The 19,998-nt window shown below is 45.4% G+C and overlaps 1 protein-coding gene across 1 annotated transcript in view; it reads right to left on the reverse strand.

The window, feature by feature from the left end:
• Positions 1 to 254: 254 nt before the first annotated feature.
• Positions 255 to 19,998, reverse strand: part of LOC126284545 (WAS/WASL-interacting protein family member 1-like) — a 127,071-nt gene continuing 107,327 nt past the window's right edge. The window contains exon 3 of the mRNA XM_049983546.1: positions 255 to 498. Within this exon, the coding sequence (XP_049839503.1) occupies positions 255 to 498 (244 nt within the window). The remainder of the gene's footprint in view (positions 499 to 19,998) is intronic.

A 19,998-nucleotide genomic window follows, 5' to 3' on the forward strand; every position in this document is an offset into this window, starting at 1 on the left:
CTGTAACACTGAAGGCCGTATCAGCGCTGAGTCAGCCATAATTCACGCACCACGCTAATCGCTGGCTAGGCAGGCACCTCTGCTCGCCCCATCTCGTCCCGAGTGGCGGCGCCGAGGCGGGAACCCGCACTTACCAGTGGCCAACACCAGCAGCCAGCGGCCGTCCTCCGCCAGGGGGCAGCGCGCGATCGCGCCGGCAGCCGATTAGGAGCCGGCTACGGATCTATTAGGCGCTTCTAATTACGACGGCGGCGTCAATTAGGAAAGCGATAGCCGCGCCGGCCCCCGTAATGACAGCTGCGCGGCGGCGCGTTGACACGAAGATTGCGGACTGAGTGCCGCTGCTGTTGTAATTGCGGGGCCGGCCGCGCCGCCCCCGACCCACCCTCTGCAGCGCCGGCCGCGGCTCTTCCCAGCTGATTTACTGGCGGCAGGCAGGGGTGGCGCCCGGGCGCACCGGAGGCGACTGCGCCCTCCCGTAAACTCGGCGCCCGGCCCCTAACCGGCAGAGTTGCGTGCCGCCGGCGCTGTCCAGGGTTCCGCTTAACTGCGTTTCCCCCCGGCTACCGTAATGAGTAGCCATAATGAGTAGCAACCACTACGGTGCCCTTTACGGGTTCTGTCTTAAGTTGTAAACTCAAACCGTGGTCCTTTCTTCGTGACTGCGAGGCAGATCGAACACTTTATAAATCTACAGCTTTTATAAAACAGTCCTCTCGTTCTTAATCTTTACTTCAACGTAAACATGAATTCAAAAATCACATATAGACGTTCAAATACACTGAGGTAACGAATATCGTGGGAAGCAATACGAACGTATACAGATGACGGTAGGATCGTGTATACGAGGTGTAAAAGAGCAATGCATTGGCGGAGCTGTCATTTGTTCTCAGATGGTTCATGTGGAAAGGTCTCCGACGTGATTACAGCGGAATTAAGAGACGTAGAAGGCGGAATGGTAGTTGGAGGTAGACGCATGGGACATTCCATTTTGAAAATCGGTAGGAAATTCAGTATTCCGAGAACCACAGTGTCATGAGAGTGCAGAGGATACGAAATTTCAGGCTAGTAGCAAGGAACACTGCTTGAAATAACCACAGAAATCAGTGTGGGTCGTACGACTAACGTATCTGTTAGGACAGTGGGGCGAAATTGGCGTTAATGCTCAATGACAGCAGACGACCGTCGGGTGTCCGTTTGTTAACAATAAGATATACCCTGCAACGTCTCTCCTGGTCTCGCGACCATATCTACATCTACATCTATATTTGTACTCCGCAAGCCACCCAACGGTGTGTGGCGGAGGGCACTTTACGTGGCACTGTCATTACCTCCCTTTCCTGTTCCAGCCGCGTTCTGTTCGCGGGAAGAACGACTGCCGGAATGCCTCCGGGCGCGCTCGAATCTCTCTAATTTTATATTCCTGATCTCCTCAGGAGGTGTAAGTAGGGGGAAGTAATATATTCGATACCTCATCCAGAAACGCACTCTCTCGAAACCTGGACAGCAAGCTACAACGCGATGCAGAGCGCCTCTCTTGCAGAGTCTGCCACTTCAGTTTGCTAAACATTTCCGTAACGCTATCACGCTTACCAAATAACCCTTTGACGAAACGCGCCGCTCTTCTTTGGATCTTCTCTGTCTCCTCTGTCAACCCGACCTGGTACAGATCCCACACTGATGAGCTATACTCAAGTATAGGTCGAACGAGTGTTTTGTAAGCCATCTCCTTTGTTGATGGACTACATTTTCTAAGGACTCTTGCAATGAACCTCAACCTGGCACCCACCTCACCAACAATTAATTTCATATGATCATTCCACTTCAAATCGTTCCGCACGCATACTCCTAGATATTTTACAGAAGTAACTGCTACCAGTGTTTGTTCCGCTATCTCATCATCATACAATAAGGGATCCTTCTTTCTATGTATTCGCAATACATTACATTTGTCTATGTTAAGGATCAGTTGCCACTCCCTGAACCAAGTCCTTATCCGCTGCAGATCTTCCTGCACTTCGCTACAATTTTCTAATGATGCAACTTCTCTGTATACTACAGCATCATCCGCGAAAAGCCGCATGGAACTTCCGACACTATCTACTAGGTTGGAACAAAAGGATAAAATGCCTCTAGGCACTATAGGACTTAACATCTGAGGTCATCAGCCCCTAGACTTAGAACTACTTAAACCTAACTACCCTAAGGACATCACACACATCCATGCCCGAGGCAGGATTCGAAACTGCGACCATAGCAGCAGCGCGGTTCCAGACTGAGGCGCCTAGAACTGCTCGGCCACAGCGGCCGGCTCTGTTGGACCCTAGACGACTGGGAAACCGTAGTCTGCTCAGACGAGTCCCGATTTCAGTTGGTAAGAGCTGATGATAGGATTCGAGCGTGGCGCAGACCCCACGAAGCCATGGACCACAGTTGTCAACAAGGCACTGTGAAAGCTGGTGGTGGCTCCATAATGGCGTAGTCTCTGTTTACATGAAATGGAGTGGTCCTTTGGCCAAACTGGACCGATCATTGACCGGAAATTCTTATGTTTAGCTACTTGGAGAGAATTTGGAGAGCATTTGTATCGGATTTATAGTCCCAAACAGCGATGGAACTTTTATGGATGAGAATACACCATGTCAGAACGTTCTAGACAATTTGAATGAACGATTTGGGCATCCAGATCATCCGATATGAATCCCATCGAATATTTATGGGAAATAATAGAGAGGTCAGTTCATGCAAAAACCCTACACCGGTAACGCTCTCAGAATTATGAGGGGCTATGAAGTCCGTATGGTTCAACTTTTGTGGAGGATTCTTCCAATGACTTGTTGAGCACTACGCCGGGAAAAAGAAGGTCCGACACGACATTCGGAGGCATCCGAAGATTCTTACCACCTCACCTCATTGTACAGAACTACGCCCAACGAATCTTCGTAATTTTCAAACACTTGCTGCCGTTGGTTGTTGTCCCACTGGTCGCAGCTGCGTTTATTGCTGGCTAGAAAAGATTTGTCATTAATCTACAGCGTGTTGTAAGAATTTCTGTTTGTAGGATTGCCACGTTTTAAACACAGCTAATATTTTTGATACGCCTGCGTCCCTGATCCTGGAGCGTGGCGTATCTCGGTCGTATCGACGATCAGCCACTCCGCGCTCGGCGGTACTGGGCAGGTGCATCTTAGTCTTAATGGGTTTTTGTTCGTTGACCAGTATGGTCCCTAATGAACTCCCTCAGGTTCTTCTTTGATACCTACTTTTCCAAGGTGTTGGGGAGCTGATAGGTATCGGTACGTTGTAGCAGGGAATAGGAATCTCGTTTCGGTAGTTGTTGTCGTAGTTCGGTTACCACGTCGTCATCTTTTGGAAACTCATAAATAACGTGGTCGGGTGTACCGTTTTCAGTGTCATAGTCACATGCGGGTGTTGTCCGTTTCCCAAACTGAGATAAGTATATCGGATATGGTCCATGCCCTTTTAGGAAGTGCAGCACACCACTACTCGTCTGAAAGTAACTCATCTGTAGTCTCTCCCTAATATCAGGCAACAGTTGAAAGGCCCTCCGCCCCGTTTCCTCGATCTCCCATGGTTCCTGACAATTCTTCCCCCTCTTCTTCTAATTGCAAGTTTGTCACCTACCTGTACCCCCCATAACTTCCCTGGCCTTTCCAATCATTCCTTTGGTTACCCAATACCATGCTGTCTTATCGTATCCTGGTGTCTAAGGAACATATGGACATAGCCCCATTAACACTAACAGAGCCCCCCTCCCTCCCCCTCCCTCAGGTTCAAAATGGTTCAAATGGCTCTGAGCACTATGCGACGTAACTTCACCGGTCATCAGTCGCCTAGAACTTAGAACTAATTAAACCTAACTAACCTAAGGACATGTCCGAGGCAGGATTCGAACCTGCGACCGTAGCGGTCGCTCGGTTCCAGACTGTAGCGCCTAGAACCGCACGGCCACTCCGGCCGGCCCTCCCTCAGGAGTTGTTCGGTACGCCCAGACAGAGCGTAACAGCGTTTCCGCTGCATCCTTCTTACAGTCACGGCAGGATGACCTTCGTGAGCCTGTGTGCCCGGACCCCAGCCCCGTATTCTACTATTCACATTGAAATGCTGTGATGGTAGAGTTTAATGAGTTTGGGTGGGAGATGGAATCTTTTGTGACCAATGTTGATGAGATTTTTTAATACCTCCAAAGCTCGTTGGATTATGGCATCTATATGAGATGTGTAATTCCATTTTTGATCTATTATGACTCCAAGATATCTAGTCTAGCATCGCGACGCCGAAGAAGTGGTGTTCCATCAATTCTTACAGTAGGATTCCTAAGTAGACTACCTTTCAGCAGTAAGTACGGTGATTTGTGTGGTGCAACTTTCATTTTCGATTTGTGGCACCATTCAGCGAGCGATGTCATGGTCTGTTCCACTTTGGGTTGTAAGTCCTCTCGCCTAACGGCGCCGACCAACAGGAGGAGGTCATCTGCATAAGCTACCACGTCTATCACGTCCTCACTGAGCTGTAGTTTTTCTAGCAATGGTTCCGTGTTTACATTCCGAAAGAGTGGCCCCAGGACAGATCCCTTTGGGCACTATTTGGTGATTGTTTTACTTATTTTTCCATTAGGCGATGATAACCAGACCTCCCTGTCCCCACAATAGCTCCTCAGACAGCTATGGAGGGATCCTAGACACTTCTTCTCACGCAAGCGGGAGATGAGCGAGGGCCACCACAGGTTGTCGAAGGCGCCACTGATGTCCACCATGATGCCCACCATATACTTGTGCGGGGCTGAGCTGCACACCTCGGCCGCCAGGGCAGTTGCGTCAGACGCTGATCGCCCTGGCCGAAAACCAAACTGCCTGTCGCTCATCCTGCGCAGTATCCTTTGTGCCGTCAGCCTGTCAGACAATAGCCTCTCCAATATATTCCCAAGATATCCAGGAGATATATTAGTCTGTAGGACATGGCTTCCATAGGATCGTTGTCTTTTCCTTTCTCTATAATAACGACATTTGCCTTTTTCCAAGTTTTCGGAAGTTTGCCAAGCCTTAAGCACTCGTTGCAAAGCCTTGTAAGAGGTGCAGTTAGCCGAGGGGCGAGGAACTGCACCACATCCGCTACTATGCCATGTGGCCCAGGAGCCTTCCCCCATTTTAAAGATATGATGTTTGCGGATACTTCTTCCTCCCAGAATGGGTACACCACTGTGTTGTTAGTGTACTCGTTACGACCATCCCTGCGTGTTTGACGCTGCATTTCGTTGTCCTCGTTTTCTTCATCATCTGGCAGCAGAGTCCGAAGGAGGACCACAGTAGTTTCCTCCGAGGACTGTGTCACTCTGCCGCCATCCCTGATGGTCGAAAGAACAGTGGGAGGTCTTATTTTTTCCGTGACCAGCTTATAGGGGACTCCACAAGAATCAGCAGGTAGCTGATGCAGCACATATCTTTCCCAAATTTTTATCCTTACCTCCTTCTCGATATCTCTGTAGCCAGAACTGTTTTTCTTGCCAGACGACACGGTTGTTAGTACTTCCTCGGCCTTCTTACAGACTGCGGCATACGTTCAAGGTCGGCAGTCTATGGAGATGGGGAGGCCGCAACGGCTCTCCTCCTGGTTGGTACGGCCGCTTTCGCCACTCTGACTACTGGCCCTACCAGCTCTTCGGCATACCTATCCATGTGTCCACTACCTTCGAGCAATGGAGGAACATCACACTTCCGAGCTAGGCATTCCCAATCTGCTCTATTGAAGTTGTATTGAGCCTGACACGCCATGTCCCAGCTTCACTCCTCATCACTTAGGTTGAACACGAGCAGCTTGTGGTCGCTTGTTGTGACTTGATCTAGGGTTCTCCAGTTCTTAATGTTGCTAATGATACTGGATGCTGACAGGGTGACATCTATGTCCGTTCCAATTCCGCCTCCACCTCTGTAGGTGGGGGATTCCCCAGTCTATTTGCAACAACTAGTTGTAAGGCCATTATTACCTCTTCATCATTCTCCTCATTTGCATCTCTAGTACTGCTGAACCATAGGAGGGATTTAGCGTTCATATCGGAGGTTATGATGATCTTTCGCCCTCGCAAGTAATCTTCAAAGTTACCTCCAGACAGGAAGTACATGTTGACGATGTAAGCGAGCCCCGCAGGCGACTGTAGTTCTACGACGTTGCTGTGCCTATGTGATAGTTGTGTTAGGGTTGTGACCTGTAGAGCCTTGTTTGCTACAATTAGAGTGCTTCTTCCTCTTCCCCGGTTTAAATTACCTTCCAAGTGGAAGCCATAAAGGAAATTTGACCAGCTTGGGAGTGTGGCTCCTGCAGGCTGACTACATCTAGCCTCCACTCCTTCATGACTCTTAGCAGCTCCTGAATCACCAAACGTCTATTGTGCGTATTTATGTCCGATTATTTCACGATACCTTAAGGAAAATAGGCGTGCACATTATAATCTGGCCAGGTCTTTGCACAGTCTGGCACAATGCGCCCATTTGCTGATACAGACTGTGTGTAGATATCTCTAGGTCAAATCTTTCGTTTCTTCTTTCGAAAACCTTTTTAATGAGACCACGCAGGGCTTCGAAGTCAGTGGGGAGATTCATCGACTTTAGCTGTATTCTGTTCACAGCCTCCACTGTCGAGAAGGTGACGAACGACGTGTCACAATGTAGTTGTCAGGACAGCCGCGACAGCTGCATGGCATGCTCTAAATTGGGGTATATCCTACTTGGGCCTGCAGCCGTAACTGTTATTTGCTGCGCTTGCTCTAGGTTCATCGTGTTGGTTACTGTACTATCCCGAATTATTTGGTGTGACTCTTCTTCGTGCGCAGGTGTAGTGCTGTTAATTGTGTTGGCACGTGAGTGGTTGTCTAAGACTCTGCTGCCCTGGCTGGTGCAGTGCCACTGGCCGCCTCACATGTCTTTCCACCTTCTCTGTCGGACTGGGGAGGCCTGAGCCACTGGCTCAGTCTGAATGCATGCGTCAGCCATCGCTATTCTTCGCGCTCTCACCTCTGACAAAGACATCAGGAAGTCTCTGAATTTGCATGGCCTCCCAGCATCACTCTTCCCTTTACTCGGAGACTTTCTTTTCTTGACTATCCTGGTCACACGCCAACCTATTTATTTTCCTCATTTAAGTTTGATTTTTTACCCGACCTTATGTATTAAATCAAACTTAAATGAGGAAAATGGGTTTTCAGAAGCGACCCTACATGAGAGCCAGCCTCAATTTAAGCACAGCAACGATCACGGAATTTGAGTATAACCCTGCGAGCAGCCTAATGTTCACGATACAATGCACGGTAACTGTTTACATGCTTCTTCTATTCAAATCATGGCACTATTGATAGTAAAAATGTGGCGCTCGCCATCTGTACAGCCTCACAATCTGGACGGCAGTATTAGACAGGATACAATCGTTTCCCGTGCAAAGTTAAACTTTAACTCACTTTAAATGAAACTAATAACCCTTCCTGGTGTGCACTTGTTGCCTGCATCGAAGCTAGTCTTAGGCTCACCTATTTACTATTTCCCATTCCACCCATCCAGGGTGGTTGGGCAGGTATGTATGCCAGTTACCTAACATTAAACTAATTATGATAGTGAGTAGAGGCCTTGGTGCAAATTTTAATTCATTGCTTCATAGAAAAAGTTGAGACTTAATATGTCTCGGAAGTATATAACTTCTGACGACTAATTAAATTAATTCTTTTGTTAATCTTTGCAGATGAGCTGTTAATTGGTGATATTGTAGTTACATAGACATCAGAGGGCAAAAAACATTCAGAATTCTCAGACTGGTTTCTTGAATATTTAAGCATTAAATATTAATACTAGAAGGAAGGCATCTTGGCTGCAAACCTGTGACGATACCCTTCGCTCTGTGCCTTCGCTCAAGGACAAATCATCCAGTTCTCATCGCTTTCCCACGCTCTCGGCCCAGATGGCATGGTCATCTGTTACCAGGTGTGTAACTAATATTTCATATCGGCTTTTTAGCGATGAAGTACTGAACGCAGAACTGAAGTTTCTTCCAGGTAATGAAGTAAGCTTGAGAACAAGTAAAAGGAGGAATACGGAGATATACTTCAAGGATTTTTTCTTGTAGGCCCAACTAGCTTAACACACAGTGTCACAACCGAGCTACGTGCAAATGGAACGAGGCGAAGCAGAATGTACCGATCTTCCGATGCCAAAGCGTGTGTGATCGCCAACTCTCAGTTAAGCCGCCCACACACGGACCTTGCTTCAGAACGTCGCCGCTGAGCATGTCGAGTTCAACTTGCTGCTGAGCGCTCACAAGCGATACGGCTTGTGCACACGGTACGTGGGCCCCAACGTGGTATATCCGACAGCGGCGCGCCTCAGCGGCAGTTGTCGGTTACAGCTGGCTCGCAAATCACACTGTTTACGAAATGAAAGGGCATAAGATTCCTATGTAATCAATATTAAAACGCACATTTCTTCCCTAGACCATACGCTACTCATGTGCTTCTGTCTGTGGTAAAGATAAATAAGAACTTCAATATCTATGATCATGTTATAAGAGAAAAGGAAACCACCATATTCAGTCACTAAGAACATAGGCTTATAACAGTTCCACTACAAATAGTGGGATACAAGTTTACAATAGTTACCCGCCTAAGTTAAAACTCATCATTGTCACTTTGTAGTAAAACCGTAACGTCATTGTTACCTGATAACTGTTTCTTTACAAAATACAAAATATGAAACGAGAAAGTGCAAAATATGTCCCTGCAAGTAGTACAAGTTGTCTTGTAAATAACTAGTTCGGTCTTCAGAAAGGTCGCTCTTTCGCTTCACACGCCCGGTTTCCCGGGTTCCATTCCCGGCGGGGTCAGGGATTTTCTCTGCCTCGTGATGGCTGGGTGTTGTGTGATGTCCTTAGGTTAGTTAGGTTTAAGTAGTTCTAAGTTCTAGGGGACTGATGACCATAGACGTTAAGTCCCATAGTTCTCAGAGCCGAAGGACGCTCTTACACTGTCAGAACACAGAATATTAGAGAGTATATTTCTGTTAAGCTAAGGATGAACTATGAGAAACTGTTAAAAAACGTGTAGGGTAATAAAAATGTTTCGAATCCAGGGAGACTCCAACTAGCACAAGATCACCTGTTTTTCGCCTTTAATCATTAGGGTTCACTGGCCATGAATGACTTACGACCCTATTTTTCATCTTAATATTTCTTAAGAGTTTTAATTGTAGACATGTTACTGAATAACATTTAATTATGCCAAATTATAACCGGCTGGGGTGGCCGAGCGGTTCTCGGTGCTACAGTCTGGAACCGCGCGACCGCAACGGTCGCAGGTCCTAATCCTGCCTCGGGCATGGATGTGTGTGGTGTCCTTAGGTAAGTTAGGTTTAGCTAGTTCTAAGTTCTAGGGGACTGATGACCTCAGCACTTAAGCCCCATAGTGCTCAGAGCCATTTGAACCATTTGAGCTGGTCCATGTTAGAACGCAAGTTAAGAATATCTAATATGCTAGATATCGCTATACACATTCTCCATAACCTGCTTTTTCCACAGTCTGAGGTCTGAAACGAAGCACGCTCAACACTCTACGCTCGAATGCACGGTACGTCTGCGGACGACTTTACTTTGCACTGCGGCAGTCACTTGTAAGATGTGTAGTGCATGCTGTCGCATGCGGCAGCTTTTGTTTTATCAGTAAGCGGCAGACCTCATTCTTTATTTAGTGTAATGTGTAACTTTTAATTTATTTTTAGGAAGAAGGCTGGACACTTAGTTGATATGATAACTGCTAAATTATAAGCGTCTTTAGTGATTATTTGTTTTTACTTTAAGCACGTTTAAGACTGATCCCGCGAAAAGCTTACGGTAATTTATTATTAATAAACGATTAAAAATACCCAGCTGCCTTTATTTCTGTTTAAAACTGGCAGTCCGGTTTTTGGAGCAAAATGTCCGGCTAAATATAACATCGAATAGGGCTTTTCCATTTTTGTTCAAAAAAAAAAAAATGGCTCTGAGTACTATGGGACTTGACTGCTGTGGTCATCAGTCCCCTAGAACTACTTAAACTTAACTAACCCAAGGACATCACACACATCCATGTCCGAGGCCGGATTCGAACCTGCTACCGTAGTGGTCGCGCGTTTCCAGACTGTAGCGCCTAGAACCGCTCGGCCACTCTGGCCGGCTCTATTTATGTTCCTGGAAATCCTACATGCACGACACACTGTGCAGTCTTCTGTGAAACTTCGAACATTGCCCGCGTAAGCGACGGGGAAGCTGGATCAAGAGTTCCCGTAATTTTCCATCCACGCGCGGCGTATTTAAAATATTTTCGGTCAATTTCCGTGCCCCTGTGGTGTCAAAGTTTCGATCAGAGCGGAATGTGACCTCATTTGAGGGCGCGTATGGAATTTGCGCGGCCTTTTTATTGGCCATCCGACGAGCACTTTGCGCCGGCGGCCTCCTGCGCCGGGCTGCGGCTCGCGGAATAATTATCGCCTGGCCGTAGCTGCCGGGCGGTGCCCTGCACTGGCCGGCGACGCAATTTAAAATGCGACGCGATCGCCGCTCGCTCGCCTGCACTGCCTCGCAGCCCGCTCCGCTCCGCTCGCGGACGAATTAATATTTGCCTGTTTACGCAACGGCCGCCGCGCCGGCCCTGCCGCGGTATTTTTTTGGCGTAGTATTTTCCGCACACGAACGCAAATATTTGCCGGAATGTATCGCTTCGCTCGGCGCGCGGTGGCCGCCCGCGTTGCGCTGATTGCTTCGCCGCTGGAGGTCAACAGCGGCCAGTGGTCCTGCCCCGCCGAGACCGGGCTCCGTCTCGACTTAAGATCAGGTCCTACACGTCGCAGTTCGAGTCCCACCACTTTGTGAGATCACTGGAAATAAACGAAAGACACTAACTGATCGAAAGTGTACGGACAGCCTGTGGTGTCACGTATCAGTACCTCCCCGCGGCCTATCGAGGCTGGCAGCGGTACTGCCAGTTTCTGTCGGACGCCGATAGGAATAAAATGAGGCCTTATCACCCGACCGGAGTGGCCGATCGCTTCTAGGCGCTACAGTCTGCAACCGAGCGACCGCTACGGTCGCAGTTTCTAATCCTGCCTCGGGCATGGGTGTGTGTGATGTCCTTGGGTTAATTAAGTTCAAGTAGTTCTAAGTCCAGAGGACTGATGACCTCAGATGTTGAGTCCCAAAGTGCTTGCCGGCCGGAGTGGCCGTGCGGTTCTAGGCGCTACAGTCTGGAACCGAGCGACCGCTACGGTCGCAGTTTCGAATCCTGCCTCGGGCATGGATGTGTGTGATGTCCTTGGGTTAGTTAGGTGTAATTAGTTCTAAGTTCTAGGCGACTGATGTCCTCAGAAGTTAAGTCGCATAGTGCTGAGAGTCATTTGAACCAAAGTGCTTAGAACCATTTGAACCATTTTGAGGCCTTATCTGGCCATAGTAGCAGAAAGCTGCCATCCACTGTCCAACTTCTGTCTCATTTTTTTTACGATAAACAGTTGTCAAACTTTATAGGTGTTTTTATCAAAAGCATTTTTTTCGGCATGGTTTTAATGATTTTTGGTCCCTGTTGAAGCAAATTGAATTTTCTTCAGTTCATCGTAGCTGATTTTCTTATGTTGATGTTTGGTATTCTTTTCGGCCAAAAAAGAGGGGTGCAAAAATGACGATTTCTTAAAAGTATCCATAATTTAACCAATTTTTTTTGGTAATCCCTACGTTGAACTAATATTACGTCAGTAAGGATCAGACTTATATGTTAATTTCATGTTTCAGATAACCACAATCGGAGTTACAGTGACAAGCGTCGATCTACCTACGTTCAGAGCTCCCTCGGAAAAATCCAAATCACACAGTGAACATGTTAATATCTGTCAATAAAAAATACCTATAAAACTTCAATCTATGCTTTATTCATTGCAGCAAACCCCATTTGTCTACTACATTCCAGTACTGAGGAAAAGAATCCTGAATTTCAGCAATATTTTAGTCCGTCGCCCTGTCGTTCCTGCTGAAGTAATTATTCTGTGTGTCGATTGTTCACTGATGTTTTCTGTTCCTGTGTAGCTTTCCTACGATGACAGCAGCCGCACATTCTGTATCCCGCCTGTCCTTACCGTTGTGTACGAATTCATACACACCACACCCCTGAGTAATACAGAACTGACAACTAGATGGCATGAGACGTGGACCAACCATTCCAAAAGCAGGCGGGGAGTATTTTGTTGTCAGTAGAAAAGCAGCAATAGCAGAATGCATTGGTCAAAAGAGATCATCGCTTCGAGTATGGAGTAGTCACTGGATGTCACCTGACTAACACAGCTATCAGGGATATTTCAACCGTTCTAAAGCTGAGGAAGTCGACTGTTGGGGGTGTGATTGTGAACTGGAAACGCTAATGAACCACAATAAACCAAAGCTAGGATGACCTGACGTGCTGATGCACAGTGTCTGTGGAGTATTACGAGAGTATTTGAAAAAAAAAAAAAATGCATGAAATCAGCGGGAGCGATCACTCGTGAGTTCCAAGGTGCTGGCAGCAATCCAGGTGGCACAATGACTGCGTAGACAGTTAAAAAGAATGGAATATAATCGTCGTGCAATCCTCGTAAGCTACACACAGCCAGTGCTATGAAACGCTTGAGGTGGTGAACACCAGTGGAGAATGGGTGACTGGAAACAAGTGACTTCCAGTAATGAATCACGGTATGGTCCGTGGCAATCCGATGGAAAGATCTGGGTTTGGTGACTGTCTGGAGAACGAATGTAGGCCAACACTGAAATAGAAGGAAGTGGTTTTACAGTGTTAGATGGTGGTCATCTTGCTGCACAATTTTAAATGCAAAAGCACATGAACATATTTTTACAGAATTCTGTACTGTGTACACTAAAGGAACAGCTCAGAGAGGAGGGTTCTTTGTACTACGATGAGGATGTCTCCTGTTATAAAGCACCATTGGTAAGGCAATTCCTTGAAAACAATAACACTCCTGAAATGGTGGTACGTGCAGGTGTCCCGAACTGAACTCAATGGAACAGCTTTAGGATGAGTTAGAAGATTGATTTCGATGTAGACTACCATCTCTGTTTTCGGTTCGTGAGGTAAAATGGTGTGCTGTTCCACCACAGACGTTCAAGCACCTCATTGAAAGTGTCTCCAGCACAAGTTCAAACTCTCAGAAAAGCGAATGGTGAACACACCCCATATTAATGTCCACTAACAGGTGTCCGCATACATTTGATCAGGTACCATAGTGTGCCAAAATGACCACAGCCGACCTACAACTATAGGACTGGATAATGGCAACAATCAGTTTGCACAGAGAGTTGCTGGGGAACGTAACAGAACACTGGTATTTGGTGATCAAAGTACTGAACTGAACTATGAGATAATACAACGAGAAAACCAACTTTCACAAACTCAAAACTAACAAATATTCGTACTGTCGCATTAACTGATATCACAGAAAAATATAACAAAATTTTCTTTGTTGCGCAAAAATTATTTTTTTTACTCATTGTAATCCATCCAAAGACAACCAATAATTAACATTCTTCACAAACTACACAAAATTTTATGAAGCACTGCATTATCCGTTATCTGTGCCACGAAATTTAATTACCTACAGTAAAGTGAGATTCAAGAATTTCCAAATTTCAATAATTTTATATCTCACTGCTACTGATAGTGTTCACAACCACGTTTCTAAAAAATTCAAGTTATATATGAAAACTTTCACATTTTAAATCAACACTATGTTTTTCTTTGGCGTTAATAATCACAAGAAATAAAGGGAAAATGCTTCATTTTCTTCAACAATAACTGTAATTTACGTATTTCTTCATTATTTCACATCTGTAAATGTGCTGACAAGATGAATATTCGAAAGTTCAGAATATATATATATATACTCAACGACTGTAGTAGTCGGACGAGAATGATACGCTATGTGGCATCAAAATAACAACTGGGACAAACGACGGCATCCTCTTCTCAGTTTGTGTGTGTAACGACAATCGGGGCATTAGATTGGATCTCAAAACCTATTTTGTGTCCAGACAATACATTTCCGGACATCCTTATCGAAACTTATTCTGCTAAGTCACCTCCACAATCCATAGAAGACTGTAATAGACTATGTAACACTCGGTAAAAGAAACGTCAGGAAAAATACACACATTGAAAGAGGTGCTATTCTGGTCAGCAACAGAGAATATGCAAGTGGTTGTAAGTACTACGGTTGGCCAGAAAGTAAGTCACCGCATTTTTTTTCTCAGCCGAAAACAATGCTGCGAATGCAAAACTTTACGTATGTATTATTTGAAGTCTCCTGAGTGAGGGGACCAAATTTCTGTCACTTCGAACAAATAGTGTAGCTGCAGGACAGTTTCAAAATGGTGTCTATAGGTGATGGACGTTACAATCAACGTGCCGTCATCGAATTTTTCACTGCAGAGAAAGAAACTGTGGGTAATATTCACAAACACTTGTGCAAAGCCTATGGAGCATCTGCTGTCGACAGTAGTACAGTTAGTTGCTCGGCACGAAGGGTGAGGTCATCAGAAGGCGGTTCGGCGGAGCTCCACGATTTGCAGCAGTTGGGGAGACCATCTACGGCTGTCACACCTGCCACACCTGACCTGGCCCCCTCGGACTTCCACATTTTTGAGCCATTAAAGGATGCCATTCATGAAAGGCGTTTTGAGGACGATGAGGAGGCGATTTACACAGTGAAGCACTGCTTCGCCACCTGGACAAGAATTGGTACAGACAGGGCATACACGCCCTTGTTTCGCGCTGGAGGAAGGACATCGAACGGGATGGAGATTATGTGGAAAAATAGGGTGTGTAGATAAAACTCAATTACTTTCTGGGCTTTCCTCGTAGCTGGGGCAATCAAGATGCTCCGGCGACTAACCGTTGGGATTGGGATGGAAAAGAACTTCATCGAACCTTACAGGTTTAGACAACGGTCAGTTCGGGTTCTTCATCTCATAAGTCGAATTGTATGTTACCAATCTTTACTGCTGTTGCATCGCACTCTGTGTTTTCACGCTGAAAGAAACACATTCGCTAACAATATTCCTTTCGCTGGGTGTTGCATCCATGTGTGACCTATAGTTCAGCAATTACTGCCAAACTACAACGCCTACAATTTCCGTATAGTCCTCAACGTACCTTCCTACTGTCCTTCGTAAACAAACTGTGTCACTTGCTTGAGAGGCCATGGTTACCAGCAGCCAGCCCCTACTCTTTTAACGTGGCTGCTTCTAGTAGCTCGTCGGTTGAACTAGACGAAATGCCATCAGATTTGACAAAATATCATCAGATTTCAATCGCAAATTACTACGAGAGTAACAATACGTTGATTTTTTTCCCGAGGGCAGGCAGCTTTACTGGAGAGCTGCATCAGACCATTCTCTGGACTGAAGACCACAACAACAACAATGGTTGATTGTCGCGCTTTATTTCTTTGGCCTCTGGTATCTTCATAACAGTGCAGGCGCATGCAAATTAGCTTTGAGCAAAGAAGAGCTATATTCGGGAGTAGCGTGTAAGCCCGTTTAGCTAGGATGTTGTTTCGGATGTTATTGTTACGAGCTAGCGGAGCATAACGATAAAGTTAACGAAACAATCAGAATACTCGCCGGAAAGTAAGTTATTGAAAATTACAGAACAATGAAAGATATCGTATCATAGGACTCGTTAATATGCTCAGAATTACAGAAGACGTAAGTGATAGGAAAGCTCACGGCGAAAGGAATTCAAACTTCCTGGCAAGTCCTATGCGGAGTGAATGCGAAAGCTACGGTAGCGTCGAAAACGAAATGAAGAAACGGCGCAAAGTGATTACGTTGCCATCCGGCGTACAGTGGTCCCCGACGGTGCAAGTGTCTGCGGACTACTGCAGGTCTCATTGAAAAAGAAATATAGAAAACAGTGACAATAAATACATAGTGCGCAGTTGGCAACGTGACAGCGCCAGACGAGTATGTCAGCAAATATCGTCGTTTCGCAAACCGGCGCTTCCACGTCGGTCATCAATGCGCAGACATCGATGGAGGGTGAGCCAAGGCGGAGAGCTGAAATTGCGGCTTGTATCCGTCTACGTTCCCTCTGGCACGCGGAGACAAGATAAATCGGTATTGATCCTCTGGTCGCTTGCTGGATGCTTGTTCACTACTGGTAACATCATACCGACAATGGAAGAACTGACCCATGTGCTCCTCAGCCTCACTGAAAACTTAAATGGTGATACCGACAGCGATGAAACATGACTGAATGACTGCGGCCGCTCGGAATTCGGTGTGGCACCCGTGCCGATTCCTCCACCTAAAACACTCGGCAGCACAACATCGCTACGACTTTCACTAGACACTAGAATTCGATAAAAGGGGAGGAGATTAGAGTTTAGCATCCGTCGGTAGCGAGGTCATGAAAGACGGAGCACAAGCCAGGATTAGGGAAGGATGGCGAAGGAAATCAGCCGTGCCGTTTTCAAAGGAATCGTACCGGCCTTTGTCTGAAGCTTCAGGCAAATGCTGGTACGGGAAATCACGGGAAACCCAAATCAGGATGGCCGGACGCGAGTCTGAACCCTAGTACTTCGGAATGGCAGTCCAATGTGTTAAATGGTTCAAATGGCTCTGAGCACTATGGGACTTAACATCTGTGGTCACCAGTCCCCTAGAACTTAGAACTACTTAAACCTAACTAACCTAAGGACATCACACACATCCATGCCCGAGGCAGGATTCGACCCTGCGACCGTAGCAGTCGCGCGGTTCCGGACTGAGCGCCTAGACCCGCTAGACCATCCAATGTGTTAACCACTGCGCCACCTCGGTCGGTGAATTCGATGCAGTGCCAGGTGTACGCGTGTTACTTTAGCTAACACAGGCCGTTGCTACTTGCAATAAACTTGCAGTTTACGTATACCGTGCTCATTGTATTAAAGAGATTGACAATGAAGTTACGTAAACATAATACGAAACACTTGTTATGATTTCATCCCGAAGTTATCACGAAAATCTACTGAGTGGACCCGAATGTGTGTATTTTTGGGCTAGGGGCGCTCATCCACTAGATTATCAGTTCGCATGTGGACCCACACTGCGCACACTGGAATCGTGGGCATTTATAGCGTGTGTTCATGCAGCACTAAATGAAAAATCCCTCGGGGGAGCCTGTAACCAATAGAGGGCGCGTCCCAGGGTGTGAGTGGTAGAAGGGAAATCAAATACCTCTCGCGGACCAAAAGGCTCAGCAGCGTCTTATCCACAGTGGGCGGCTGATAACAGCGTCTGTCTCCATGTTATGAGAGGCTGACATTTTGGGGGAAGGCAACCGGAATACCATCCCGACAGAATTCCTAGAGAACCACATGGATGGATACATTCATTTCTAAATGTTCCGGAACTTTGAATAGTTCCGCCGTCGGATCTCTCGGGGGGAACATTTACCAAAGGATCCACGTTAAAGATGAACACATGGAAGAAAATTAATATTGGAACCTGTAATGTTCGAAGTATATATGAAGCACGAAAATTAACGAATGTTATCCAAGAAATGACACGGCCGAGTATTAATATACTTGGTATAGTAGAAACTTGGTGGCCTGACAGTGGCATGTGTTCTACGGCTGGATGTATTATTAGGACCGAATTCATAGAAGAGGAGCCGGCGTTATTGTCTCAAAGTGCTTTCCAAGAGCGTTACGGATTTTTTGGCACTTCTCAATAGAGTTGCGTTGTTAAAGCTCAGTGCCAAACCAGTTAACTTCAATATTGTTCAAGTATATGCAACAACTGCAGATGAAGATGAACAAGAAGTGGACTCTTTCTATGAGCAAGTGAAAGAAGTGTTTGCCCTTACAAAACATCACGACATTCGTGTAATAATGAAAGATTTCAATGCCAAGCTACGAAATGGCAGATATGAGGACCTCATAGATCCTTTTGGTTTAGGAACACGAAACGAGAGAGGTGATCGTCTGCTACAATTCTGCCAAGAAGAAAATATGAAAGCCACTAATACACGGTTCAAATTACCGCCACTACAACTTTATACATGGAAATCTCCAGCTGACAACAAAGACGACATAGTAGGTAACCAGATGGACTATATTTTGATTAATAAGAGTTTTGGAACTTCAGTTACAAGAGCATCCACTTACCCCGGAACAGATGTTCCATCTGAGCATATACAACTAGCAGCTTCTCTAAAAATAAAACTTGTAAAACACAAAAAACTAACTCAGCAAAGGAAGGTAGCTGATGAAAAACTCAGTCAGCCTGAACTAAGAAGTGAATTTAGCAAGGACATCAGCAATAAAATAGTGAAAATGAAACCTCCGATTGACCAAGAAAACAGTACCAGAGTATTTGAAGATATGAAAAACAGTTTGCTAACCACTGATGGAGAAAAAATAGGGTATAAAACACGAGACAGAAAACAGAAATGGATGACTTGATGAAATTATTTTATTGATGGATGAACGGCGAAGGTATATAGCCTAGCTAGATCAAGCTATGTACGATAATGTCCAGACCAAATGTTGAGATTTCTAGGAACTACTATTTGACAGGACCTCCGATCATGAAAGAAGAAATTGGGAAAGACGTCAAAAACTCAAAAGCCAATAAAGCCACAGGGCCTGAAGAAATTCCAGTCGAACTTATTAAACTCCTTGTTGAAGAAAGTATGAAAGTCTTACAGAAACTGTGTAACAAAATTTTTACACTGTCAAACGGCTATTATCAACGTTCATTCCCTTACCAAAGAAGAGGAATGCAAGAAGATGTGAAGGTCACAGTCTTATGAGCTATCCTTCGAAAATATTTCAAGAGTAATCCACCAAAGGTGGAAACACTGTTCGGATTTAGGAAATGTTTAGGTACAAGAGAAGCAGTACTCGCACTGTACAAAACTGCTAAGATCATGGTCAAAATGTAGGCCTCTGTTTTATTGACTTCAAAAAAGTATTCCATAGAGTGCAACATCATAAATTTATGGAAAATCTCAAAAGAAGTGACATAGATGAGAAAGATATCCGCTGTATATAGAATTTATATTGGAATCAGACAGCGTGGGTTAAATTTGATAATGAGATCACAGATTTGGTGAGTATATGTAGAGGAGTCCGACAAGGATGCATACAGTTAACCCTGTTATTTAACTTTGAGAGTGTTTTTCAGGAGGCACTTAATGATGAAGAAGAAAAAGGCATAAAGGTTAACGGAGTGTATATCAACAACACCCGCTGTGCTGATGACGTGGTATTGATAGCTGATAATTTAGATGACCTTCAACAACCCGTCAATATAATAGAAGATTACAGCAGTACTCTAGGTCTGAATATTCAAAAAGACTAATTTTATGATTGTCACTCGAGAGTCCGACTCATTTAAAGATGCAAATCTACGATTTCAAGGAACTGTAATACAAAGAGTCAACAAATTTAAATACCTCGGAACCTGGCTTTGTGAAGACTGGCAAACAGACGTGTAAATCAAATGTCGCATAGAGAACGGCCGAAATGTCTTCATAAAATTTAAGAGTATTCTTACAAGAACAGACCTAGACCTAAACCTCAGAGTCCTATTTGTAAAATGCTACATCTCGTCCGTGCTTCTATATGGTTCTGAAGGATGGCCACTAAATATGACAACAACGGAGAAGTTAGAGGCCTTTGAAATGTGGATTTATCGCAGAATGCTTAACATACCGTGGACTGTAAGAATAACCGACACCGAAATACTGGAAGGAATGAACAAGCAGCGACAAATGTTGACAGTGCTTAAAAGAAGAAAAACTGCACACCTAGGACATATAGTACGGAACACCAAATATATGTTTCCGCAGTTAAAAATAGAAGGGAAGATTGAAGGAAAAAGATGACAAGGGCGAAGAAGAACTTCCTGGATGGACAATATAAAGCAGTGGACAGGATTACGAAGTGT

Source organism: Schistocerca gregaria, chromosome 8, assembly GCF_023897955.1.
Source record: "Schistocerca gregaria isolate iqSchGreg1 chromosome 8, iqSchGreg1.2, whole genome shotgun sequence".
Classification (NCBI taxonomy): Eukaryota; Metazoa; Arthropoda; class Insecta; order Orthoptera; family Acrididae; genus Schistocerca; species Schistocerca gregaria.